The sequence below is a fragment of the Meriones unguiculatus genome, chromosome 3, assembly GCF_030254825.1.
Source record: "Meriones unguiculatus strain TT.TT164.6M chromosome 3, Bangor_MerUng_6.1, whole genome shotgun sequence".
NCBI lineage: Eukaryota > Metazoa > Chordata > Mammalia > Rodentia > Muridae > Meriones > Meriones unguiculatus.
In genome coordinates, this window is record NC_083351.1 from 178,301,168 (window position 1) to 178,328,283 (window position 27,116).

The following is a 27,116-nucleotide window of genomic DNA, read 5'->3' on the forward strand; positions in this document are numbered from 1 at the left end:
AGGGTAGGGAGGAGGGAGGGAGCACACCTGTAATCCCAGCACCTCCCAGCCTGAGCGGCAGAGTCAGCAGAAGGATCATACATTTGCAGCAAGGCCAGATGAAAGTATAAAGTGAGACCAATCTCAAAACAGAGCCAGAAGCAACAAAACAGGTTTATTCTGGCTCACAGTTTCGAAAGTTTCCATACTAAGCCATTTGTCCCTGTGGCTTTGGGCTCATGGAGCAAGTACAGGACAGTGAAAACCCACTCACTTCATGGATGCTGGATCCCAGAAAGCAAAGGGACACAGGCAGAAGTCAGGCTTTCAAAGGTCCCTCCAAGGGCACAGCCCCATGACGTCATTTCCTTCTAATAAGCCCCGCCTCTCGCATCCTACCTTACAGAACACAGCAGCGTGGAGTCTCAGAGTTGGGTTCCCAGAGGAACCCAGGTCGTGGGGTGCAGAGTTCGTTTCTTCAGGATGCTTATGTCCTTGAGATCTAGCTTACACTGCCGTGCCACTGTAAGCGCTGCCATCTTGAGTTAAATAGCAAGGGTACAGTCAGCCGGTGTCAAGCGTCTTATCGCAGAGGCCCTAAAGAAGGAGGACTAAAAGGAAGAAAGGAGATGAGAAAGGAAGACAGCGACGACGAGAAGGTAAACGGCAGGCGGTGGTGATGTTTTCAAGGGTGGGCACTTATCTCTAAACTCACACATTGGCTACATTAAGTTTGTATTGCTTTTTTGTGTCAACCATACTTCAGTAAAGGGATTATTAGAACATCCTGGAGATTGTGACATTTTCTTGAGGAATTGCCTCCTGTATCCTTTTTTAAGTGTGTGTGTATGTGTGTATGTGTGTGTGTGTGTGTGTGTGTGTGACATGAGCTAAGTTCAATCCCCAAGTCCCACATGATGGAAGGAAAGAACCAAATCTCACAAATTGTTCTCTGACTTCTACCTGTGCACATGCATGAGGCTGTATGTGTGTGCATACAGGCACACAAAATAAAATGCAATTTTAAAAATATTAACAAAGCCAGCCAGCCTATATAGTGGGGCCCTGATGTTATGTAACAGTTTCCTTCAAGACTGAAACACTCTATTCTACAGAGAAGTTTTATAAGCAGGAAGGCAAACAACTCAAATAGCTTCAGGAAGTCCCTGAAACTGACCAAAGCTAAAGTCCTCTCAGAAGAGCCAAGCTGTGGGAATAACCAGAACAGCTGCCTGGAAGAAGCAAAAACATGCCTGGAAGAGGTTTAGACCAACTGAGGCCCCTGGCAAGATGCTGTCCAGCCTTTTGAGCTGTCTCCAGGCTGTGCAGTAAGCTCCAGGTTCCCAGCTTTGTGAGCGGTCCCTCAGGCCGGGGTGGGCTTTGGTGATACAGCTGTCTTTGCGTCATTTCTGCTCCTGTAAGTAACCCCCTCACCCATAGACTTGTAAGTACCCCAATAAAGCTCACTGGGTCTCCACGTTGGACATTGGTGGGATCCACACTCTGGTCTGAGCGGGGTAGACTTACCTGTTACGTCTCTCCAGGAAGCATTTTGTCACACATCTGGATAGCTAGGTTATGATACACAAGCAACACCTTTTCTCAAAAGTAAATAACTTTTAAATTTTTAAAATAATAAATTTTTATTTTGAAAATTTAAAACCAGTTCCTCAGTCACACACAATGCCCGTGTGTGTGTGTATGTGTGTGTAACACATATATGTACACGTGTGTTTGTTGTGTGAAGGAGGCAGCAGCATCGGGCAGCCTGCTAAGAGCGCCGGCAACCCAGCGCTCAGTCACTCTGCCCCTCGGTCAAGACCAGCTGAACTGTCAAAGCTAAGCCTGCAATCTTCCGGCCTGTGTCTCAGGAGTTTTGGTAAGTACTGAGCACAGACCCTGAGGTGAGAAACTAGGTGCTTTCTCTCCAGTTTTGCCAAACTGTAAATGAATCCATTTTTCCTCTATCAAGTTGTGTTTCATAATTTCTCTTAGAAAACGAGGGGATGAGAGTGGCAAGTGGTAGCTGTGCCTCCCCGGAGCCCCGACCGTTGTTCGACGTGAGCAGTGGCGTGACAGCCCTGCCTTGCCCTCCCAAAGCTCCCAGGAATCTGCTTGGGGCATAAAACCGAAACCTTGTCTGAGGCCTCCTTACCATTGTAAGGACTTTCTCGAACTGTGAGATATGTCATTTTCTACATTTGGGCGGGCTGGTGGCTTTCATCCTTAGCTGATACGGCCTTACACTTTATTATCTTCATTCGCAATCAGGAAGCTATGGTACTTCCTGAGACCGTGTTGGGTACAATTTACACAACGTGCATTGGCTTTCTTCACCCTGGAGTTGGTCTGAGCTCCTGGGAGGGCTGGCTGCCCCCCCCCCCCCAGTTTTCTGCAGGGTGAGTCCAGCAGTTCCCATGGTTTCTAGTTGCTTCCTGAACAGCGTGCTTGTAGAATTTGGGAAGAAGGCATTTCCTGGGATTGGAGTCTAGGAAACTGTTCTGGGGAGGGCATCTATGGACGTAGCAGGTGGACAGATGCTTTCTTACTGCCAGGACCAATCAGCAGGCTGCAAGAGAGCTCAACCCCACACAAGAGGGAAGTCGCAGAGAGCCAGCCTCTCCAGAGAGCCCCTTCACCAAAGGAGTCAGGAATGCACCAAGGAGCAATGCACTCCAGGCACCAAGGACCTGTGCATCAAGGAACACTGTACCCGTGCATCAAGGAGCGCTGCATAGGATGGTTTCTCACTGTGATCCGCTCCCAGCGGCGAGCCACACCGTGAATGTAAAAATAATAATAATAAAATGATTTCTTTATGCAGGGTGTTAATTCATTCCTATAAACTCAGCATTCAGGGGGCTAAGAGAAGAGGGTTCCTCTGACTACCAGGTCAGTCTGAACTATACAGTGACACTCTGACTTAATTTGTTTTTAAAAAACACAAACAAACAAAAAACGGGCCATCAAGATGGTTCAGTGGGTGAATGTGCTGACAAGCTTGATAAGCGCCTCAGAACCACAGTGGAAGGAAAGAACTGATTTCTCCAATTGTCCCCTGACCACCACATCTGTGCTGTGGCAGCTGGCATATTGCTGCTGGTGCATATGAGCACACACACGCACACACGCACACTCACACAGAAGAGGAAATTTGGAATAGATAATAAATAAAAGCAAGTGGCTTCCTTGCTGCCCATAGCTTAGAACTAAGTCAGCACTGTAACATAGCGACCTTGTGAGATGTGTCGTTACATTGTGACTAAGTTATGTGCCAGCCATCTTCCAGGCCTTCACATCCCCACAGTCAGGTCTTTGACTCTTTTATTGTATTTATTGTATTTATTTATTTATTTATGTATTTATTGAGGACATTTGCAGGGGTAGGAAAGGGGCAACTCCCCGAGTCAGGGTGTGCGAGTAGATCTGGAGCATGAAAACGCTGGCGAGCAGAGCTGGCTGGGGCTGGGATGGTGGACGAATCCAGGTTCATGAGCTTTGCTGGTCTCCATAACAGAGACAGAACCAGCGTCTGCTCAGCAGCACCTGGTGATCAGGGACTAACACACGGGGCTGGAGAGGTGGCTTCATGGCTACAACGTTTGCCTTGCAGGCATGAGGACCCAAGTTCGATCCCCAGAACCCACCTAAAAATATGAGGCCTAGTGATGACCTTTGTCATCCTGGTGCTCACTGGCCAGGTCAGTGAGAGGCCCTGCCTGGAAGGAGGTGGACAGCATTTCCAAAGGGGACACCGGCACTGTCTGCTGGCTTCCCCATGCACACATGCACCCTACACACTAACATATGCACGTGTGTGCCCTTTAAAATAGCCAATGATTAAAGAAGGTATCGGTGGCTACAGCACTGCCCTCTGAATTTAAAGGAATTTTAAGCCCCACAAAGGCCGGGAGTGGGAATCACCGTCACTGTGACAGGACTTCAGGGTCAGGAGGGAGGGGCCGGGCATAGTCTGAGGCTGCCTGAGAGGGGAAGGCCTCCACCCTCGGCACCTCGGTGAGGGCAGTGTCCCACCCACAACACAGCGGCAAGCCACCTGACAGGAGCTGAACTGGGAGAAAAGCGAGTAGGTGTTGAAGAGGTTCTGTTCTGTTTCTTTTCTTTCTTCCAGTTTTTCAAGACAGGGTTTCTCTGTGTAGCCCTGGCTGTCCCAGACCTCACTCTGTAGACCAGGCTGGCCTGAAACTCACAGAGATCTGCCTGCCTCTGCCTCCCGAGTGCTGGGGTTAAAGGCATGTGCCACCACACTCAGCAGGAGGTATATGTTCTGTTTCTTTACATGGCCTAAACTATTATGTTTTCTATACTTGGAGTGGAAAAAGTATCAGCACACCTCAAGGTTGACAGACGTGGACAGTCAGACCACACTCCCCTGGAGACGTGCTAAGGAGGGTGCTTAACAAAGTTATTATGTGAAGGAATAATAAAAGAGGCATGTTTTAGGGCAACCAAAACAGAAAAAAACCACAAGGACACAATGAAAACTGAAACCACACAATCTGTAAATAGAGGAGCAACAGTGCTCTGACATTTCAGTTGAGCTAAAGCTGGATCCTGGAGAGGAGTAGCCCACCACGGAGCAAGTGCTTTTCATTTCCAAGTTTGGGGTGAGAAACAAAACCGATTATTTTGTTGTTGTTACAAAAACTTCAGGTCTTTCCAGACTTAGCAAAATAAGTAATGATGATAATAATAGAATCATGAGGCTTGGAGGACAGGACAGACATGTACAGACAGAAATCAACGGCACTGCTAAAACTCTAGTTGTCTTGATTTTAGATTTAATTCTGTGTCCCTGTGTGTTTGTGCCTGCGAGTGCGGGCGCTCATGGAGGCCAATGGCACAGTACCCCATTGGCCTCCATGAGCGCCCACATTCCCAGGCAGTAGTGTGCCGCTGGCGTGGAGGCTGGGAACACACTCAGATGCCCTGAAGAGCAGCACATGGAGACAGGAGGAGCCGTAATTCACAGTCCCTCAGCTACACTGGAAAACTCAAGGCCAGACTGAGCTGCATGAAAACCTTGTCTCAAAAAAAAGTCCAAGTAAATCTACAAAGCCATGTTAAGGAGGGAGTTGCAGATGTTCTAAAATCACTATCTGAATGAGCACAGCCGGCGGTCGGGGTGGCTGTACAATCCACTCCCTGAAGTAAGAAAAAGAACTTGCATTTCTGATTTAAGGATCTCAGGTTGGGGGCTGAGGAGACAGGCCAGCAGCTGTGAGGACCGGGGCTTGGATCTCAGAACCCACAGAAGATCCTGCAGATGTGCTGGCCTGCCTGTCAGCCTAGATCTTGGGGCGCAGGAACAGGGGCTCCCAGGGGCAAGCTGGCTAGACATGCTGAGCGTGGGCTCTGGGTTCAAGTGACAGATCCTGTCTCAATACCTAGAGTGGAACCAACCTCTGGCCTTAACATGCATGTCCAAGTGCACATCAATCACACACATGCAAATATACACATGCACATGTCTAGCACACATGGAAACACACACACATGCATATCACACATACAAACACAGAGGAAAAGTAAGGAATCAGTGTACAGCGAGAGTAGAGCTTTGTCTCTGGACAGCAGAACATGGCTGAACCAGGTGTCTTAGTCATATTTCAAGGATGCAGAGAATCCTGTCCGTTGTCTGGCCTCCATCACACAGGTAAGGGCAATTTGGGCCTAAAACGGGATGTTCTGGGGTTCTATCAGCAACAAGCAGCTGGCTTATTAAATGTCCTCGTGAATTGTTTGACAGAAGGAATGTGCTAGAGCAGACTTATTGGAATGTGCTACTTACGGCTAGGCTGCTCGGTGTTAAAGTTAAACATGCTATCACCGAGAGTGGCGACCAACGGCCTGTGCTCACTTAGAGACGGGGCCAGTAACTTGAGTGAGAGCCAAACCTCCGGGGTCCAAATCCCCGCCGTGTCTCTTGCTGATAAAAAGGGTTCGGAAGCAGTGTTAGTCACTAACATCAGGAGCTACAAACTGGGCATGGTGGCACATACCAGGTCTCAAGAGGGAGAGGCCAGAGGCTCAGAAGTTCAAGGTTATATCCTCGGTTATACATGGGTTTGAGGTCAGCCTGGGCTACGTGAAATCCTGTCTCAAATTTAAAAGGACACCAGTAAAAATATATGCCAGTGGCCCTTCTCTGAGGCCTGCCGTGTAGCAGAAGCCCCAGCCTGCCCCTCCGTCTCCATCTTCAGCCTTTCATTTCCCCCCAAGATTCCTAAAACTCATACCTACCCCCTCAGCCTCCCGAGCGCTCCATTACGGTGGGCGCCTCACTTGGCTGCATCAGTCAGCCTCTTCCCTGCATGATGCGGTATTCTCTTCTGCAGATTCAGCTTCTGAATTGTGTTTAATTTTTAAAGTGGGATGGTGGGTGAAAGAGACCAGATGTTTCAAAGAGACAACAGTCATAGTGAAACTGAAAACAGCAGCTAAGGAAAGATCTATCACACCATTTGTTTCAGGGACCATGAGCTTCAGGACATCCAAACCTTTTCTGTAGTTAGCATAACGCTGACGGCGGGCACGGAAACACACCACTGTAACCCCGGCACTTGGGTAGGAACAGGACAACATGGGACACGTAAGACCCAAAACAGAACAAAGGACAACAACAAAAAGCAAAGTTAATTCTTGCACAACCTGAGACTAAAGCAAGACAGCCACACTCTGTCCGCTCGACTCCAAAACTAATTATTGTCCTACTGTCTGTCTGCTCTGAGCACAGTCTGGCCCACCCCCACCACGGCAAAGGGGTGCACATATAACTCGAACTCACAACAGGAGCATTCCGACGTGAGCAAGCGACAGCCAGGCCCTTAGTTCTCACCTTTCTCACCCTACGCTGAGGCCAGCCCAGGAAGTATGTCTGTCCGTGGCCTCCTGTTTATGCTTTCAAAATCCCTTCTGTCAACAGGGTAGGCGTACATTAAATTAAAGACATTGGCAGGGCTGTGGAGACCCCACTAATCTCAAACATGTCTGTTGTGCAAGCACGAAGGGCTGGGTGCAGAACTCCGGCATCCGTGGGAACGCTGGCATGCAGTGGCCAGGTAAGTGCCTGCCAGTGCGGAGACAGGAGCCTGGGGCCCAGGAGCGGGCCAGGGCAGCAAGTGTCTCAAAGTGTGAGATAGAGAGTCCAAAAGCAAACATCCAGCATGGAGCTCTGGCCTCCACATGCACAGGCACCTGCACACACTTTAGTTCATATGTGTCACATGTATGTATCCACGGCACACAAAACAACGTTAATAAGTAGGTACATGTGTGTGTGTGTTTCTATCACACCCACCCCTAGGAATCCAATTGCTTGCAACTTTAAATGATTAAATTTCGGGGGTGGTGGGGACTAGATCCAGGGTCTTACACACACCGCACATACATGGCACCACTGAGCTACAACCCAGCCCCAGCAGTTTTTGCTCAGGAAGTATTTCCTTTCTGCCCTGCACTGATAAAAACCCTGGAGCTGAAGTAATGAATAAGGCAGACATGATCTTGAGTTATACATCAGGCATAAAAAAAGTGAATAAGAGAAATCGCCAGGAAAATAAAGGCAACAAGCTGCCCCGCCGTGGTTTGTCTGGGATCTGGATGGGTACCACACTCAACCCTCCCTAAAACCTACCTTAGGAGGGCCCCACAGGACCATCACCTTTCACAGCATGGGGAGAAGGAAAGAAAACAGAAGTGTCATGGCCACAATATTGTCCATCCACACGCACCCAGATGGTGGGGACCCGTGACCTCAGGTCAAGGGGTCAGTATAATTCTAGGGAACTTCAGGAAGAGTGCAGTCAGCCCAGAGTCTGAGGTGTGGCCCCAAAGGAAACCTTGGACCGAGACAGTCTCTGTTCAGTGTTCTTTCCTCTTAGGCTGGGAAAAGCCAAGCTCTGTCCGGGTGTTTCCAGGGCCCAGCCAGGAAACCCTGAATCACAGAACTAGATGGTCAGAGCTGGAAAGTCCCCTGAGAGCAAGTGGTCTGTCTTCCTCAGTTTACAAAAAAAAAAAAAAAAAAAAAAAAAAAGGAAATTTACCCAGAAGGGATGAACCTCCTGAACACTGGTTAAATCTTTAGAAGAGACTGGCTGTGATGCCAGCTCCATTTCTCTTTCTTAGCATAAGCACAGGGAACGTTTTGAGGCCTCCTTTTTCGTGGGTCAGAATGGCACCCTGCAGCCCAATCAAGGCGGTGAGTGTCACCCTGTCTTGACAAAGGCCCATGCTATCTCTGCACAGTCCCAATCTTCGTTTCTCAGCCAGATAACTGTGGGAGATCCAGGAAGACTCCCAGAATCCTCTAGGAGCACACAAGAAGGAAGAGGTCAAGATTTCTCAAAGACCTGTGAAGGCAGCCGTGAGCACACAACCCAAGTCCACCATGGTGTCTGAGAAACACACTTTATGGTGTAAGCCTCTGAGATTTAGAGAGCTGCTTGTTCTGACAAGCATGCTGGTGGTCCAAAGACCATGCTGATTGGCCCCACATGCCCACCCGACTCCATTGGGATAGCTGGTCCAGCATTACCCTTCGTGCCTGCGAGGGCCCCTCCGGCTGAGACGAACGCTCACGTGACTGTGAGCAACGCTCTAATGGCCCTGTGCCGAGGGTGGGCCTCACCCCATCCGCTAAGGGTTAGAGTAGAGAGGGTCTTAGTCCCACCGTGGATAGATCTGATGGTGCAGTGTGGGCCCACACCTCCCTCCGCAATCACACTAGCAGATTCAATACGGCATTACTTACAAAAGCGACTAGAAGGCAATCCTTCAATGCAGTTTTGCTCTTCTCCTTTTTGGTACCAGGAACTGTCCTGGCCAGGCCCTCTGAATGCTAGGCAAGAGCTCTGCCACTGACCTGCCTCCCCAGTTTTAATTTTATATAAACAGGTTCTCACATAAATGACCTGTGTTGGCCTTGAACCCGCTCTGTGGCCCAGCATGGCCGCACCTCAGCCCCCTCAGTAGCCAGGATCACAGGCCCACACCAGCTCAGCACAGCTCAGTGCTGCTCACCTCACGAGCTCCGTTTCTCCAAACTAAGGGAAAGTTTCCTAGAAGTTTTCAGCTCTCCTTCCCAAACCTGAAACCGTCCGGTCGTGAACCACCCTTTGCCCTCGGAAGAGAGTCCGCCATGGAAACAGTTCGTGGTGCCCCCGGGGTGTTTGCGGGTTCCCCCGCCGGTGAGACGTTTGACCCTCGTTTTGAGGCTCCTAAGTTTCTCACAGTCCACTGCTGACTTACCTTCCATGCACCCAATACGGAAAAAGGTGCCGATGGGTCTGTCAGCCAAAACCCGCCCTGGCCTGCCTTGATTTTCCTGCCGGTGAACCCGGGTTTGAAATACCCTGTGGACCCTGTGGAGCGACTTCCTCTGGCTGAAACATTTCCCAAAAGAGAAAACAAAGGCTACCAAGAAAGTTAAGAGACCTCACAACAAAGTAACCAGGCCCACCAGCCTCTTCCCCCGGAGCAATCAGAGGAGTCACTTGCCCGGCGCACAGGAAATTCCAGGGATTGGACTTTAAAGGACAGCTGTCCCTCCTCCTCAGAGATGCAGCCACGCAGATGAGCCCGGGGTGGCCGCCTCCTGTGGCCTGTCACAGGCGCTGTGTCTGGAGACCCGGGCAGGCACTTGCTCAGAGCTCCACGGGAGTCACACTCTGAGCTACGAGCGAGTGTCAGGTAAAGACTCAGCCCAGTGGAGCGCTGTGTGACTTTGCTAACAGCTTAGTTTTTAAATGCAGTGCTTCCAGAGAACACAGTCGCTTCACAAACGCTGATAAGTGTTTGTTGACCACAGTGCTCATCCCTCTCGGAGCCACGTAAGGAGAGGTCAGGCGAACAGACGGAAGCAGGGCGGGGTTAATTTTTCCACAGCTTCTGGAGTGAAAAGACCTGACTGAATACCTTTGCTTTTTGTTTTGTTTTGTTTCTTTTTTGATTTTCGCAGACAGGGTTTTTCTGTGTATTCTTGGCTGTCCTGGAACTCGATCTGTAGACCAGGCTGACCTTGAACTCATAGAGATCTGCCTGCCTCTGCCCGCTGAGTGCTGGGATTAAAGGTGTGTGCTACCAGGCCCAGCTGGCTGCATACATCTTCAGCATGCCTTGATAGTTGCCATATTTAGATGGGATAAAGAAAAAAGTGAGTTGGGTGGCACAAGCCTGTAATCCCAGCACTCGGGGAAACAAAGGCAGGCAGATCTCTGAGTTTGAGTCAGCCTGGTCTACAAGGCTACACAGAAAAACCCTGTCTCAAAAAAAAAAAAAGAGTTTGAAGATTATCTAGTTCTACCTTTGTTTTAATTTTTTATTTTATGCATCTTTATATACTGCATGGCATAACCAAACACCAGTAAGTCATAAATATGCCATACAAAAACATTGCGCTGGAGTGGTTCTCTCTCATCAAGGTTAACACCATTCTCATCCCACGAAGAGTCAGTTCAGCGTGGGGAGAGGAAACCGTGTTTCTGTGAAATCTCAGGGAAGGTAAGTTTAAGAGACGAAGTATACACAGGTACTAAATGTTACAGAGAGAATGGCTCCCGACTCTCCCCAGAAGTCACGCGAGCGAGCATTCCAGTGCAAGCAGCTGATCCGATGACTCCCGAAGACTCGGCTCTTCAGATCTCAGAGACAGGCCAGTGGGCTCTTCTCGGAAAGGACAACCTGGGAAATGTCTGATCCACGTGAAAAAAAAAAAAAAAACAGAATTGAAACTAGGCTTCTTAATTTAACAAAATAAGAAATTTCTCAATGAAGTTTGCGGAGCTTTGAGAAGTAAATCTGGCTTCCTGTTTCTCTTATTTCCCACACTTACAATCAGGCTCTAAAAAGCCTCCCAAAATACCAGCGGACGAACTGGCATGCTGAAGCCGTGCCTACTTGTTTGGGACTGGACGTCTCCATCTTTCTCTCCCTTTTCCGTCTCTGTGTCTCTCACAGGCAACATGTTGGTAAATTTGTTCGGTAAATGCTTATTGGAAATTAGAGAACAGCAAACGCACACCCCCGCGGTAACAGAACAAAAACCTAACATTTAGCGGGACTGGGAACACACCCCTAAACCCCAGCACTGGGGTGCGCATAATGAAGTACGGATAAGTTAATACATTTTTTCATCCATCAATGTCTACCGCATAAACAGATTAAAGAAAAAAGGGCCATAAAACTTTTCAAGAAATTCGAAAACACATACAATAAGCTTAAATGCGTATTAACTGTTAGAAGAGCTCATGCATCGGGTGACTCCAGGCCTGAACTCTCCGCACTTAGGAGACTAAGGCAAACGGGTCCAGAGCTCAAGGCCAGCCTGGGCTATGAGAACGATCTTATCCCGTGAGACAAGCAGATAAAGGGCACAATCGGAGCAGCTCAGCTGTGGGGGAGCTGCAGCCCGGGGCCCATCTTCTAGTCCCAGCACTGACAAAGAAAGGAGGGAGGCAAACAGAAAGTCTTCCCCGAACAAATACAACTGTTTTTTTCAGCCTGTAACCCGGGCCAGACTAGAACTGACAGAGATCCACCAGCCTCCGCCTCCCCAGGGCTGAGAATTAAGGTGTGGCTACCAAGCCTGACGCAAAGACGATTATTTAAACGTTTGCTTCTGTCCTGGTTTGCTGTCGGTTGCTGTCATGAAACAACAGGACCAAACTTGGGAAGGAAAAGAGACGTCTCATCTCACAGATGAGGGTCCAGCCCTGAGGAAGCCAGGGCAGGAGCTCAGACAGGAACGGGCAGCGGAGGAGCACTGCGCATGCGCTGGATTCCCAGCTCCAGGCCCGTTAAAGGACGGCCCTGCCCACACTGGGCTGGGACCTGCCCCATCAGTAGCAACTAAGAAAATGCCCCAAGAAGTGGCCTTCGGGCGAGGTTCCCTCTTGCCAGTTGTGCCGAACTGGCAATCACAGTCAGCCGTCACCACTCACTCAGCTTGTGTTTGTGCTTTATATGCATACGATGCGCGTGTATGTGTGCACACGTGTGCCTGAATGTGGAAGACACAGGCAATGGCGGCGTCTTCCTCTCTTCCTCTCCATCATCATCATCATCATCATTGTCAAACAGGTTTCTCGTTGAGCCTGGAGCTCACTGGTTTGGCGAACCCAGGGATCGTTCTGTCTCCAACTCCCCAGTACTGTCATGACAGATTCTTGCCTGGCTCTTCCGCTGGGCTCTGGGGATCTGAACTCAGGTCCCTGGGCTCACACAGCACTCACTTTACCCACTGGGCACCTCTCCAGACCTTAGCTTAGAAAATTTCTTAAAAGCTGTTTGCCAACACCCTACCAAAAACACCTCACTAAGTTCAAAAACATCAAATGCATTCCCTATTCCCATTCAATACAGTATCTGCCATCCCCACAAGGCGGAGGAATAACGTGAGAGGAGGGGGAGGCTATAATCAGGGAAAGGGGGAGGGTGTGAAGGTAGGACTGGGAAGAGAGGAGGGATGGGGCAGGGGTCAGGCTGGAAAATGATTACATTTTATAAAAGCCATAATCAATTGTACGTCTTAGTACTATTATGTTCTACAGATGGTTTAAAATTATATGTAGCAAACTTAAAAGACTTAGGAAAGTTGTGAGATCAGCATACCTACATACATGTTAATAAGTAAACACATACATACATATAAAGAAAGCTTAAAGCCTTTTAAAAGCCAAATAAGCGATTGCTGTGTCACGTTTAGAATCAATGATTCCTGTTGTCCTCAAAGTAAACAATTAATGTATCTGTTGGTAAATCCCTTCCCGAGGGGAGCCATGAGTAGCATTTACTACTTTAACTCAAGGTCCCAGCGACAAACTGACAGACTGAGGCAAGATTCCACCAGCATTTGCCTTGGGAAATCCAAGAGTTTACTGAACTTTCAGCACATAGGTGAGAGTGGTTCCCTACAGGGGTATGGGTGCTCCTCCCCAAGCCTCCACGTGGCCAGCATTGGTTTGCCATGGCCAGAGTTGGTTGGTTTGCCCATGGCCATCATTGGTTTGCCCATGGTCAGAGTTGGTTGGTTTGCCATGGCCATCATTGGTTTGCCCATGGCTGCATAGATGGAACCTACCCCCCTAGCCTCCCCACTAATATGCCCTAGCTTCTCTTGGTGCCACAAGCGATTAAGGCAGAGCTGCAAGCACAGATAATAGGACTCTCAGTTATGACCCCCCACAGACTTCCATGAGGGGAGTCAACAGGCTTGGGTGCAATAATCCTTTTGCCAAGGGACACAACTGAACCCAAAAGATGGTGGCTGCTTGGCTCAGGGCCACAACAGTAACACACACCAAAATTCCAACCAAGTTTTTCAGGTGCAAAAACAAGGACTGTGAGCAGCCAAGGTATTCTGAAGAGAATGAACAGGTCAGAGGGAAGCCTCTTCTGGTAGTCCTTAGGGGTCATTATCATTTTAATTATTTATGGGACAGTGACTCAGAGGTAGACAGCAGGACCAGCGGCACAGACGAGCAAAGCCAGAGACAGAACCACCTAGGAAGAGAAACTTTGTGGGTAGTTAGCATGATCCTAGAAGTACAAAAGGAAAAGTGAAAAGGAAGGAAGGAAGGCAATGGAAAGAAACCAAACCCAGGTCCTGTGCAAGAGAAGCATCTCTCCAGCCCCAGAGGTTCTTAAGGAAGTCACCAAAGCAACAATGACAAAAACAACCACAGGGAATTGTCCGAGTTCACGTTCTGTTGCATCATGACCAAAAGCAGCTTGGGAAAGAAAAGGTTAATTTGGCTTACATGTCAGGATCACACATTAAGAGAAGCCAGGCTTCCCTAGCAAATCAGGAACTCAGAGCTGGCAGGGAATCTGTCCCTGGCTCTCTCCCCAGGACGGGTGCAGCTTTCTCACCGGGAGCCGCGTGCCTGGTGCGGAACCTCACACACCGATCTTTAGCCCAGAAGATGCCCCACGAACCCAGCGGCAACCTGACACTGGCATTTTCTCAGGTTCCCCCTTCCCAGATGACCCACGCTTGTGTCAAGCTGACAAACAATTAACCAGCCCAGGAGCATACTACCACATCTGACTATACTAACACAAAAACAAAACACAAATCAGTGAAAAGGCAGAGGACACCAGGCTGGTGGTGCGCGCCTTCAATCCCAGCACCTGCACTCGGGAGAAAGAGCAGGAGGGTTTCTGAGGCTAGCCTGGTCTACAGAGCGAGTTACTGGGCTTCGTCTCTGGGACTGTTGGCTGACACACTGCTTTCATCCTGTAGCCTGTGTTCTAACTATTGAGTGTTTAGTGCACACAGAAAGAACAGACTGATAAAAAGCTGGCAACCTGGTAGAAAAACAAAGAACAAGAACAAACATTTCACAGGAAGGGAGACATGTCAAGGCAATAACCTTGCGAACAGATAACCAGGAACTTCAGATTACATTTCACAGCCAATCTTCAAACATTTTTAAAGTTTAGAAGACAGGAGCAGGGATTCCCCCGTGCTGTCTTGGGGTTAGACACTGGCGAAGTCAGCTCAGAGAGCCAGCCTCCCAGAGAGGCATCTGTGAATCTCCCTCACAGGCGAGCTGAAAGAACACACAGCCATGGCGGGAGGGATGACAAGCAAAGGACACAGTTCCCGTGTGGAAAGGTCACGACGAAGCCGTCAGAATATATCCTAACACAGACCAAAGATCAAAAATAAGGTAGGGCTGCTTGCTGCAATACTGTTTGAAAATAAGAAAAATCAGAACTGAGCCACACCCTCCTTACACAAAACAGATAGACCGCTAGACATTCGAAGGATGGAATTCTGTATGTAGCAGTTAAAATAATGAACAAATCCACAGGTAGCAACACAAAATCTCAAAAACAAAGTACTGAGCTAAAATAAAAATACAGAAAGACATACAAACCAAGATGTCATTTCTATGGGGTTGAACTATGCTCTTTAAAAATAACCTAAAGCGTATGGGAATACAAAGATCTCAAAAGCGTCCCACTGTTCCTGACAGTTACATACCTAGGTATAGGGAGTGCCTATGAGGAGAAAGCAAAATGAGTGGAAGAGCGAGGGGCTGAGTCCTGTGCCATTCAGTCCATCTACAGCACTTCAAAATAAAGCAAATTAAGGTGCTTGCCACAAACCTGATGTCCAGAATCCACAGGGCTTAAAGACAACCAACGCCACAGCTGTGCTCTGACCTTAACATGTCCCCATGTATATAAAGACATAACAAAAGCATGAAATGCGTGAGGCGCAGCGTGAATAAACACAACAGAACGGGGGTGCACCTAAGGCTAGTATTTCTTCTTCGGGACTTAAATGCTTTGCTTTTAACCGCACTGTGAACAGCGCTGCAATTCAAAAACTTCACTTTTCCTAATGTCTTCAAATATCATAAAAATCTATAATTAAATACTAAGAGGTCAAAAAAGTTGTCCAAGCAAAGATTGTTAGAACTCACCTGTAAATCCAGCCCTCAGGAGGCAGGAAGGGAGCTATGTCAAAGCTAATCCTCAGAACAAAGAAGAAAAGGTCCAAATTCTCGTTGTGGAATATATTTCAGTTTTCAGTGTGTGTTCAGATGGTTAGAGAGTGAAGCACTTAGACATAAATTGTAAGTGCCCTGACCAAAACACTAAACAAAGTGTAAAGATATAGACCTGTGGATAAAGGACTGGAAAACAAATTGAAATTGAAAGGCTCTGGGTGAGATGTCCCTGAAATGTTTGTTTTAGATCTGGCTTGATGGACAAAAGAGTTGTTGAAATAAAGATGTGCTGAGCCTCACGGAGAATCTGGACTGCGGTAACAATTCAGAAGAGCCGATTTAACCAAACAGAGCTCTAGAGAGGCAAAGGAGACGAGTGAAGACTTTTGGTTTCCTTCTGTGAACTCACTTCTGTTCCACGATCAGCTTAAACAAACAGGCTCACAACAAAATGGCCTGGGTCAAATCACTCTGCACACCCACTGCTGAAAAGTCTCGGGGAGTGACCCAGCTGTCCCTTTAACTAAGGCAGCCCTCCGAGGACTCGACTGTTCCACTCATGTCTCAAATCAATCAGATGGAATTCACCTTTTACTCGGCTTGAATCCTGATAGCACAGCACAGGTAATCTAATCGTGTCTGGTGTAGATGAGCACGAACTCAAATTAGACTCGGCGGCTCAGAGTGAGCTGTGCTTTTCCACGATTGTGGGGCGGCTGAGCTTCACCAACTGGCTGGCCGCAGGTGTTATTAAAAATTTAGTGACAGAAACAAAGGTGTGCTGGCGTCTCCCGTTACCCTTTCTACTGTTACTCTGGCAGACAAAAGGCGCAGCACACACTTCATGAATAATGGGACACGGAATATTCACAATCCATTTTTAATGGAGCCAATAATAACATTAAAAGATATTTGCAGTCTTCAAATTTCACAGGGCAACTGGCACAGTAATTTGTTTTGATTCTAAACTGAGGGATCTTGAAATAAATATTTTCCCAATAAAAAAAGCATATAGTTAACACCGAAATTACAATTTCTAGACTAAGCACGATGGGACACACCTGTTGTCCCAGCCACCCGAGGAACTACAACAGGGGGATTGTGAGTTCAAGTCCATCCTGGGCTACATAGTAAGCGTTTACCTCAGCACAAGTAAACAACAAACAAAATGCACACACCCATGCACACAGAGACAGAGATAGAGAGACAGAGAGAGAGAGACAGAGAGAACACAGCTCCTAATAGCATAAACAAAAAAAGTGTAAGTGGACCAAATATTCCAATGTCATCAGGCAAGAGGGGGAGAAGACAGAACCCACAGATTTCAATCAGTTCGACTCCACCTTCATTATGATTTTGCTTTTCAATCAGGTTGGAACTAACAGACAGTGCACACACTGACCCGTGAGCGAGCCGCCTGTCTCCAAGTGATAGGGCTTTGCCATCCGGCTACTGTGACCTGATTTCCACACTTGGACCCTCACCACGCAGTTCTGAGAAACTACCTTCACCCTCAAACAGGAGCAAACTTTGAGTGGGCGTCAGCTGACGTGGAGAGCACAAGGACGGCCAAGGACTCAGATGGGAGAGGTTCAAAGCCCCTCAAGTCCCCTCAGAAGGGCTGTGTGAGTCCCAGCTGCAGAAGGAAGCAGGGGCTATCACCTGCTGCTGAATGACGCTCCGTGGGGCTTCTGCGTCTGCAAATGCTGGGCACTCAGTGGGCATCTGAGGAACTGACTCGACTGGACAGTGCTGGGGCCCCCTGCCAGTGGGCTGAAGCTCTGGCTAGAAGCCTTCAGAGCATGGGCAGTGGGGAAGGCCAGGGGTTCACGCTGGTTCCAGTCTTTCAAAGGACCTGCTGATGGGACTGAAACAGAATAGCCTCGTGATGGCTACTTTTATGCCGGCTTAACCCAAGTTGGAGTCACCTCAGAGGAGGGAACCTCAATTGAGAAAATGCTTCCAGGGCCAGGCCATGGTGGTGCACGCCTTTAATCCCAGCCCTCGGGAGGCAGACGTGGGTGAATCTTTGTGAGTTCAAGGCCAGCCTGGTCTACAGAGTGAGTTCCAGGACAGCCAGGGCTACACAGAGAAACCCTGTCCAAAAACTGAGAGAGAGAGAGAGAGAGAGAGAGAGAGAGAGAGAGTTTCCTTAAGATCAGTCTGTGGGCAAGCCTGTGGTGCATTTTCCTAATTAGTGATTGATGTAGGAGCTCCCAGCTCAGGTGGGTGAGGCTATCCCTGAGCTGGTGGTCCTGGGTTCTATAAGAAAGCAGCTGAGCAAGCCAGTGAGCAGCACCCTCCGTGGCCTCTGCGTCAGCTCCTCCAGGCTCCTGACTGACCTGTGTGGGTTCTTGGCTTGGCTTCCCTCAGTGGAATTCGACTTGAGGTCTGTAAGCCAAATGCCCATTTAGACGCTTTCCGCCCCATGTTGCTTTCGCTCATGGTGTCTCCTCACAGCAAGTGACCCAGGACAAACCCAGATCGCCGCAGGGTCACCCTTTCTCACACATTAGTTTTGCAGTTTGCCTTCCACACAGCGGCCAGCCTGTCTGTCAGTCCCTCCCTCTCTCCTCTCTTCTTCCCTCCAGTCTCCATGGAGTCTGAGTGGTCAGATGTGGGTTGGGTGGCCACAGCAATGCTTCACGGGCAAGGGAACCAGGAAGTGAAGGCGTGACAGAGGCAGGCGACCTGGGCACTTGCTGCTCTTGCAGACCACCTGAGTGGGCCCAGCAGGAAGCTGGGACTATCTGAAACTCCGGCAGAAAAGGCTCCAACACCCTTTCCTGGCCGCCTCAGGCACCGGCACACTCGTGTGCATACATTTACACACACAAACAAATCAATCTTTTTAAAGCACTCAGATCTCTAAATCAGAAGTCTATGGGTTTTTTGTTTGTTTTTATCTATGTCCTTCCTGGTTTTTGTTTTGTTTTTAAGGCCAAATTCTCAGGGTAAGAACCCATGTCCCTGTGGGTCCATCCAGGGCTCTACAAGGCTATAGGAGCTAAGTTTTCCACACTTCCTAGGTTTTCATTTAAGACATATTAGCCAGGAGTAGTGATACATGCCTTTAATCCCAGCACTTAGGGGGACAGGTCTCTGTGTGTTCACCAGGAAGACCCTGTTCAAAAAAGAAAGGGAGGAAGGGAGGGAGGGAGGGAGGGGGGAGGAAGGAAGGAAGGAAAGGAAAAGGAAGATGGATAGACTGCTTGGTTGACTGGTTGATTTGGGGGCTGGGGAGCTAGCTCGGCGGTTTTAGAGTGCATCCTGGAGTTTGCTGTTAGCTCACAACCACTCCTAACTACTCCGGCTCTCTATCCTCTGTGGTCATGCGCACACACAAACACATAATTAAAAATAATGAAATATTTTTTTTTTAAAAAGAACTAAGTGTCTCTGAGGAATAAAAGAAATGGAAAAATATGGAGCGACTGGAATTTACTCTCTGATATTTCTCTGCATTCCTCTGGTCCCAGGGAACGCCACAGAAAAAATAAGAACACCAATGGCCTTCCCCTGAAATTCCTGGCCTAAAGAAAGGCAAGCTGTGACAATTCTTAATACTTTATTAAGTTAAAACAACATTCTAATAAATATGATCTAGCATACATAATGCACTCCAGAAGATTTAGAAATATTTACAACCCTCACAGTAAAAATACCACTTTTTTTCCTAGGTGGTACACAAGAGTTGAGGCCACAGCCTTCGCCCCGCATCTACCAGCCCAGGCATTTTACAGAATGTCCGCTTAACAATAAAAACTGGATTTGATCGTGGATTTTTGTTTTTTTCAAATAACCCTGCAGTTCCTTTTTGTTTGCACTTGAAGAACTCCGAAAGTTCCGAAGGTCTGATGGTCTGTGCGACCTTTTCAGAGCCCCCTTGGAGGAGGAGAACTCGGGCTCTAGCTGCTTCGGGGTCCAGCTTCTCTGTGGGGGGCAGGGCTGTGGCTTTACCCTGCGGGCCCCCCCCCCCCCCCGTGCCAGCCTGTGGTCCTCGCGCTCACAACCCGTGGTCAGTAAGCACTTGCGGAGGGGAGGAAGGACATCCGTGTCGGGGGAGCTGGCCCCGGCCCCTCCGCGGCCGGCTCCGGGAGGACCTGGCTCCTCTCCGGCCGCCTCGCTGCTCCTGCGGCGGGCTCGGTGCCCGCGGGGGGGCCCGGAGGACCGCGCTCCTTCCGCAGCCAGCGCGGAGGAGAGCGGCCCGGCTTTCGCGCGGCTTGGGCCGAGCTTTGGGAAGGGGCGGGCGGGGCGGCGCCCCGGGGTGGGGCGGCTCCCCCTGGCTCACTTGAGGCCGTGCTGGCTCTCGCGGTGCCGGCGCAGGTCCACCTTGCGCTGGAAGCCCTTGCCGCACAGGTCGCAGCCGAAGGGCTTGAAGCCCGTGTGCTTCCTGCTGTGCGTGATGAGGTTGGAGCTCTGGCTGAAGGCTTTGCCGCACACCTGGCACTTGTGGGGCTTCTCGCCTGCGGGGGTGGGTGGGAGGGGTGTGAGCAGGGCTCGGCGCCCCCCGGGGGCAGCGGGCTCCGCGCGGAGGCGCCCAGCCTCGGCTTCCTGCCCCGCGCCGCCCCGCCCCAGCCCGGGGCCCCCGGCCAGGCCCGCGCAGGTGTGCAGGGCCGGGAGGGCTGCCCCGCAGCCCCGTGACTGCCTCCGTCAGAGGAAGTCTTCAAATCTGAGTTTCCAAGTGGGTGTCGCTCGGGGCCGCTGAAACCGTCCCCCGCTCCCTGCTCTAGAGGGGCGCAGCTCTGTCCAACGCCTTCAGTTTCCAAGACCCACGCTTGGGCCGCAGGCCGTTTCCTAGGGCTGTCTGTTCCTCTCTAGCTTTTACTGCTTTCTTTCCTTGAGGCTTTAAATCACAGGCTTCTTAATATGCCAACAGATAACGGGGTGGGGGGAGGGGGAACTTAAAAAGAGGTAAGAGAAGAAAGCCAACAGCGTTTGACTTTCCCCGTCTTGGCAAAGCACACATCCCCAAATAGTCCCCTTAGGGCTCTATGACTGGGACTTGACTTTGAGGGAAAAAGAAAAAGAAAAAAAAAGTAATGTGTCTGTCTGTTTGCTTGTTTTTAAAGAACTTCCACCTCTCTTTGTGCATACCCTGTCCGTCTAGAGTCAGGCAGGTATGAAAAATGAGTTCTAGCCGCTACGAATGTTTAATAAAGGCTTAAGTGTGTCGTTCAGTCAAGATTCCATTTTCAGTTTTCTAAGTGTCTCAAACAACTTTAAGAGCGAACTGCGTGGAGATTTCGAGCAAGGGGACACGATTAAAGTGAGGACGCTTTCCCGAGTTTTCTGACACAAACTTCCACACTGCTCATGAGTATTTACAGACACTGACTGTGGGTTCTTGGAAGACGCTGCCCTCTTAAGTACAGGACCTTGCTCCACAGCCCTAGCCAGCCTGGACTCGCGTAGCCGAGGCTGACTTCCATCTCACGGGAATCTACCTGTCTGCCTCCTGTGTGCCTTTCTGCCCGGCTGTGATTTGCTCTACAGAAATGTTCATATCCGCCAGGAAAGCCAGAAGCTGTGGTAGCTGTCACATTCACTACAGGAAATGCCCTTAGGGGCAAGAGAGTCACCTGAGTTCCCAAGCTCCTAGTGTGGCATATGCACGCGCGCGCACACACACGCGCACGCACACACACCTGCACCTGAAGTGTTAAGGTGGACGCCCAGACTGGAAGCTGGAGCCCGGAGATTTACTCAGAAGCTGGAGCCCCAAGATTTACTCAAACTAACATCCTAGATCACTCGATGTCTGAGGAAAAGGATCCCATTTTACTGCATGGAGCGGCAGGAAAGGAGCAACGGAAATGAACAATCTGAACCCCCTGCGTATTTTTTAAAGCGCTGTAACAGGGAAGGAGCTGCCACCGTTAGGGAACAAAATTGTTGGTTTTTTTGAAAAGAAAGACAAATGAGTAAAAGCTTCCTCATTAACCAACGCCCAGAACCGTGAACGTCTAATACAGCAATAAACAAGTCTCTCCACATTCGAGAGCTCAGGCCATCAAAACTGAATCTGAGCCCTGCGCCATCCTGGATAAGTTATTCTGTCCCTCCGAGCCTCGATTTCCCCTTCTCTAAACGGGGCTCTCACAGTCCCTGTCTCCTGGAGCTGTCCGCGCGGGCTTAGCGGGACCTAGCTCGGCGGCGTGGGCCTTTCTTTTCCTGCCCCACGCGAGCCCCGGTGGCCGCGTTCTGTCGCACGGAGGGCGGCCCGGCTCACCCGTGTGGATGAAGGTGTGCTTCTTCATGTCTGACTTCTGGTGGAACCTCTTCCCGCAGTACTGGCAGGGGTAGGGCCGCGTGTCCGAGTGGATGAGCAGGTGCGTGGACAGCGTGGACGACCTCTTGAAGCTCTTGCCACAGATCTTACAGTCGAAGCTGCGCTCCTGCGGAGGGGCACACGCCCGCCGCGCTCGCTGCGCCCCTCCTCGCTGGCTCGCGCAGCCTCCACCCCCGCCCGGTCCCAGCGCGCCCTCTGCCCAGCCCTCCCCGGCCCCTGCCTCCCCGGCCCTCCCGCACCCACGGGCGCCCCGGGGCGGCAGGGAGGCCCGGGGAGGGCCCGGCCGCGGGGGCGGGCGGAGGGTGCCCGCCCGCGCCCTCACCTGCGAGTGCACCGCCTTGTGCTGCTCCAGGCTCACGGCGTGCCCGAACGTCTTGCCGCACAGCTCGCAGGCGAAGGGCCTGGTGCCGCTGTGCGAGCGCCGCACGTGCACCTCCAGCCCGTGCGGCGTGGAGAACACCTGGGCAGGGGCGACAGGGGTCAGGAGGACTGGGGGGAGGACACGGGCCGGGCACACAGGCGGGCACACGCCGGCGGGCACACAGACGGGCACACTCGGGGCCGGGCACACGCGGGCGGGCACACGCGGCGGCCCGCAGCCTCACCTTGCTGCACTTGATGCACTTGTAGGAGCCGCCCAGCAGCAGGCGCGTGCACAGCAGCTCGGACTCCACCTTGACGGCGCCGCGCTCGGCGTGCAGCGGGTGCGCGCGGCCGGGGAAGAGCGCGCCGGGCCCCAGGTCGCCGTACAGCGCCAGGCCCGCGGCGCCGGCGGGGGGGCGCGGGGCCGAAGCGCGGGGCCGCGGGCTCGGGCGCGCGCTCGCAGCACAGGCCGGGGGCGCCGAGCGCGCAGGGCCCGCAGCCGCGCACCAGCTGCCGCAGGCCGCGCCACGCGCACGGCTCCGGGGGCGGCGCGCACGGCCGGGCCGGGGACCCGCACGGCGACCGCTCCGACCCTGTGGAGGAGGCACAGGGCGTGGGCCGGGATCCGTGCGCCCTGGCACCGCGTGGGGACCCCGGGCACGCTCGCCACACCCCCCGGGGGCCCGCGGGACCCGGCAGCCCAGCGGTGCTCCCGCGCCGTCGGGCGAGGACCCTCGGGCCGGCGGCCCCGGGCTGCTCGTCGCCCACCGGGCCCTCGCCTCTCCGCGACGGCGTGGGGAAGGAGAAGGGGAGAAGGCGGCCCGGGCCGAGCCCACTGGCCGCGCCCCAGGATCGCCCGGAGCCGGGAAGTTTAGTGGGGATGGCGGGGAGCGCGCGCATCCCCGAGACCCTGGATTAAAAGTCGCAACGACAGCGGAGCGACCTTTACGGGGCTCTGCTCCGTCCACTCGCGTGGAACATCCTGGGCAGCGCTGTCCGCTGGGGGTCCGGGCCCGGCCTGCCCAGCTCTCGGCTGGGAGTACTGGGCTCTGGATTCCGGGTCCGACACTCTCTAAACTGGAGTCCTGGCCTGGAATCCCGGCGGCTCGTTCGAGGTCACCCAAAGTTCCCGGCAAACGAAAGACGGGCCAGGCCGCGGCTGAGCGCCCCGGGAGGAGGGGACACCGAGGCAGGCTGTCCAGGACAGGCTGGACGCCCCGGGCCGCCCCCAGGCCCGGCTCCCTGGGCGCATCCCCCGCGGCAGCGGCGCCCCAGCCCCTTACCTGGGGACAGCGAGGGGGAAGGACGCCTCCAGAGGTCCTCGAGCTCGGAGCCCGGGTCGCCCACGCTGCCCCCGCAGCTGGGAGGGGACGCGCAGGCGCCGTCGGGAGCGTCGCTGAGCTGGGCGTCCGGGCCCAGCCGGCCCCGGGGCCCCGTCCTCGCCTCGCCCGCGCCGCCGTCTGCGGGGAGAGCCGCAGAGAGTGAGCCCGAGCGGGTCGAGGGGCATCCCGGCAGGCTGGGCACCGCGGGCAGCCGAGACTCTCACACACGCGGCGCCCGCGGGCGTCGGCGCGGCCTCCCCCGCCCCGCCCGGCCCTGAGCCCTCGCACCTGCTCTGCCCGGCGCGGGCACGGCCTCCAGGCGCAGCGGGTAGTCGGGCCCCGGGGAGCGCGGCTGGTGGTAGCTGTGCGCCTTCTTGCTCTTGACCAGGAAGGAGCGCGGCATGGCGGCGACCGTGCGCCCCTGAGAGCGGCGGAGAGCGGGTGGGCGCGCGGCCGGCGGCGGCTGGAGCCCGGGGAGGGGGCGGGGAGGCCGCGGGGAGGGGCTTGGCCGCCGCGCTCACCAGGTGGCACTCGGACAGGTGGCGAGTCTAGGCCCCTGCCGCGCTCGGTGGGAAAGCCCGTCCCAGCTGCACGCAGGGCCCCCGCTCGGCCCTGCCCACCCCGACCCTGCCCTGCCCACTGCCCCGACCCTACCCTGCCCACCCCCAGTCCTGCCTCAGCCCCAATCCCTGCCTGCCCACTGCCCCGCTCGGCCCTGCCCACCCCGAACCTGCCCTGCCCACCGCCCAGTTCTGCCTCAGCCCCGGTCCCTGCCTGTCCACCGCCCCGCTCTGCCCACCCCCTCGCCCTGCACTGCCCCAGCGAAGCTCGCCCTGGCACTGGCAGAGGGCTGCAGTCGCCACCCTCCGTTACCGCCTCAGCCCTGCGGAGCCCGCCCGCCGCCGTCTGGGCCTGGGCGCCCCTGGGAGGCGTGGGTCAGGCCGGCCGGCCGGGCGACCCCGTGGTTAGGGCCCGGAAGGGGCATAGAGCCCAGAGCCCTTGTCAAGCAGAAGACAAGAGGGGCGCACAAGACAGGCGGGGAGCCCGGGGGCTGAGCGCAGGGGCAGGAAGCCGGAGGGGCAGGAGAGCCAGGGGGACAGAAGAACCAGGGGGACAGGAGAACCAGGGGGACAGGAGAGCCAGAGCCAGGGGACAGGAGAGCCGGAGGGGAGGGGGCAGGCGAGCCAAGGGGGACAGGAGAGCCTGGGGCGCAGGAGAGCCAGGGGGCACGGACAACCCTCGCCCAGCGGATAGCGGCGCGCCGGGGCGGGACCGCGGGGCCGTCCCGGGAGAGGAACCGTCCCCTCCTCTGCTCACCAAAACTCTGGTCCCGGGGAAGCGGAGCCCGCGTGCGCACACTCACGCGCGCTGCTAAGCACCGACCGCTTGGGGCGGCCCGGGAGGGTCCCCGCCGGCGCGGCTCGCAGGCCCCCGTCGGCTCGCCCAGCCTCGCGTGGAAAGCCGGGCCGCGGGGAGCGGGGCGCCCGCGGGGAGCGGCTCGGGGAGCCCCGGGCCGCGCGCGCCCCGCCGTGCCCGCTCCACGCCTGCCCTGGCGCGGGCGCCCCGCGGGACCGGGCACGCCTGCCCTCGGCTCCGGCGGCCTCGGGGCGGGGTGCCACACGCCTGGCGGGGTCTGGCCCCAGGACCCGGCTGCGCCGCCGCGGCTCCCCTGCGCGCCCTGGCTGCCCGGCGGAGCCCGCGCACAGCCCGCCCGCGCGTGGGGAGGCGCCCGGCTGGCGGCCTACCTGCGGGTCGGGTCGGGACGCGGGAGGCCGAGCCTCGCTTTCGGGAGACGCTCGTCTGTGGCGCTGCTGCTGTTTTCAATCTCCTTCCGCGCTCAGCCCCCCAAACCGCAAACTTCACTTCCTGAGCGTTAGCGGCGCTCGCCGGCCCTCTCACACCGTGCCCAGCCCGGGGGGGGGGCCCTCTCACACCGTGCCCAGCCCGGGGGGGGGGACGGCCCTCTCACACCATGCCCAGCCCGGGGGGGGGGGGCGGCCCTCTCACACCATGCCCAGCCCGGGGGGGGGGCGGCCCTCTCACACCATGCCCAGCCCGGGGGGGGGGGGGCGGCCCTCTCACACCATGCCCAGCCCGGGGGGGTGGGGGAGAGCGGCCCTCTCACACCGTGCCCAGCCCGGGGGGGGCTCTCACACCCGTGCCCAGCCCTGGGGGGGGGCTCTCACACGGTGCCCAGCCCAGGGGGGGCTCTCACACCGTGCCCAGCGGGGGGCGGGGGGTGGCGGGCCGTGAGCGTCCCTCGCACGAGCGGCAGGGACAGGGCGCCCTGGCGCACGGCCTCCGGGCACGCCCTCCCCGCGTTTGCCCGTGGGCCAGCGGCCACGTGTGGAGGGCAGCAGGAGAACCCCGCAGTGCCCTGCGGCCTGGGCGCGCCCGGGGCGAGCGGTCGCGCCCTCGGGGCCAGGTTTCGGGGCTCCCGGGCCCTGCCAGGCCACGGCGCGCACCGCGGGACCTGCGCCCCGAAATAGCCTGTTGTGGAGACGCGGGGGGTAAACACGCCCGCCGGGCTGAAAATACCCGCTCCCGGGCCTCGCTCATTTCCCTCCGGATTTGGGTGCCGGTTAAATTTGGAAGAGGTGGGCGAGCGGCCGGGCCGGCGGCGCCTGGGGGGGGGGGTCCCGGCCTTCCGGCCGCGGGGCTCGCCCACGGGGGGCGTGAGCGCTGCGGGGGAGGCGGGCAGCGGCTCGGCCCGCGGGCACTGCCCCCCTCCCCCGGGCAGCGCTCTCCCCCGGGCAGCGCCCCCACCCCGTCCTCGCACCCACGCGCTCGCCCCGCTGGTTCGGGGACAGCGACCCAGCCGTCGGGGCTGGTGCCACACCCGCCGTGGGAGGCGCCGGGCCGGCACCGCTGCGCCCTGGCCCGTGACTGGGCGTCGTGTCCACGCGGCCTGTGGCGCCGTCTGCCCGCCGCGCTCGGGCAGCGCCTTCCCCGCGGGTGGGCGAGGGGACTCGACAGTTCCCGCCGTGGGCGCCTCAGAGTCCGTCCACCCACCACCCACCCCCCCGCCGTGCTCCCCGACCGGGAAAATCAAAAATTGGAAATTGCAGACGCGACGGGGTTAAACGTGTTAGTAACCGGATCCCACACCGCGCGGCAGAAGCGTCCGTTTTTGTTTTGCTTTTCGCGGAAGCTGGAAGCCGGGGAGCGGCGGGGCCGCCGTGCTCGCTGCGCCCATGCTCCCCTCCCGGCGGTGTCCCCTCGGGGTTGCCCTCAGGGCCGGGTCCCCGCACACGCCTCCGACTCTCCAGTGAGTCCTTAGGCCGAGCCACGCGGCCGCAGGATTAATCAAAATCACACAAATGCACGTTAAAGCGGCCGGAGGGTGAGGACGGGCTGAGCCTGGGGCGCGCCGAGGGGCCAGGCGTGACCCCCACCTGGAGGGTCGAGGAGGAAGGCGGGGACCTAGAGAGGTGGGGAGCTCGGGGGAGGGGCGGGGAGGCCAAGCTCCGGCTTAGCACTTCAAATCACTCCTCTCTCTCTCCCCCCTCCCTCTCTCTCCCTTCCCTCCCCCTCCTCTCTCTCTCTCTCTCTCTCTCTCTCTCTCTCTCTCTCTCTCTCTCTCTCTCTCTCTCTCTTCCTCTATCCCTCCCTCCCTCTTTCTCTCTGTCTCTCTTTCTCTCTCTCCCCCCTCCCTCCCCCTCCTAAGTCTCTCTCTCT

General features: G+C 54.7%; 2 protein-coding genes across 2 annotated transcripts; one reads left to right on the forward strand and one right to left on the reverse strand.

The window, feature by feature from the left end:
• Window positions 1-19,070: 19,070 nt before the first annotated feature.
• On the reverse strand, window positions 19,071-25,276 carry Gfi1 (growth factor independent 1 transcriptional repressor). The gene is made up of 7 exons (XM_060378864.1): window positions 25,184-25,276; window positions 23,727-23,859; window positions 23,237-23,576; window positions 22,359-23,115; window positions 22,076-22,213; window positions 21,694-21,859; window positions 19,071-19,927 (listed from the first exon to the last, which is right to left on the reverse strand). The coding sequence occupies exons 2-7, from the start codon at window positions 23,839-23,841 to the stop codon at window positions 19,749-19,751; spliced, it is 1,695 nt and encodes a 564-aa protein (XP_060234847.1). The 5' UTR covers window positions 23,842-23,859; window positions 25,184-25,276; the 3' UTR covers window positions 19,071-19,748.
• On the forward strand, window positions 23,840-26,521 carry LOC132652917 (basic proline-rich protein-like). Its single transcript, XM_060378865.1, has 5 exons — window positions 23,840-23,851; window positions 24,108-24,369; window positions 24,778-25,340; window positions 25,636-25,948; window positions 26,034-26,521. The coding sequence occupies exons 1-5, from the start codon at window positions 23,840-23,842 to the stop codon at window positions 26,519-26,521; spliced, it is 1,638 nt and encodes a 545-aa protein (XP_060234848.1).
• Window positions 26,522-27,116: the final 595 nt, after the last annotated feature.

What these genes read in the sequence shown, in the direction of transcription:
- LOC132652917 (XM_060378865.1), top strand. An exon ending in CTCGCCGGCCCTCTCACACC is followed by an intron (nt 25,341 to 25,635) that starts GTGCCCAGCCCG and finishes CACGGTGCCCAG; the next exon opens with CCCAGGGGGGGCTCTCACAC. An exon ending in CTGTTGTGGAGACGCGGGGG is followed by an intron (nt 25,949 to 26,033) that starts GTAAACACGCCC and finishes TAAATTTGGAAG; the next exon opens with AGGTGGGCGAGCGGCCGGGC.
- Gfi1 (XM_060378864.1), bottom strand. Translation starts at nt 23,841, where the DNA reads ATGCCGCGCTCCTTCCTGGTCAAGAGCAAGAAGGCGCACAGCTACCAC. An exon ending in ACAAGGCGGTGCACTCGCAG is followed by an intron (nt 21,860 to 22,075) that starts GTGAGGGCGCGG and finishes GCCCCTCCGCAG; the next exon opens with GAGCGCAGCTTCGACTGTAA. An exon ending in GCACACCTTCATCCACACGG is followed by an intron (nt 19,928 to 21,693) that starts GTGAGCCGGGCC and finishes CCACCCCCGCAG; the next exon opens with GCGAGAAGCCCCACAAGTGC.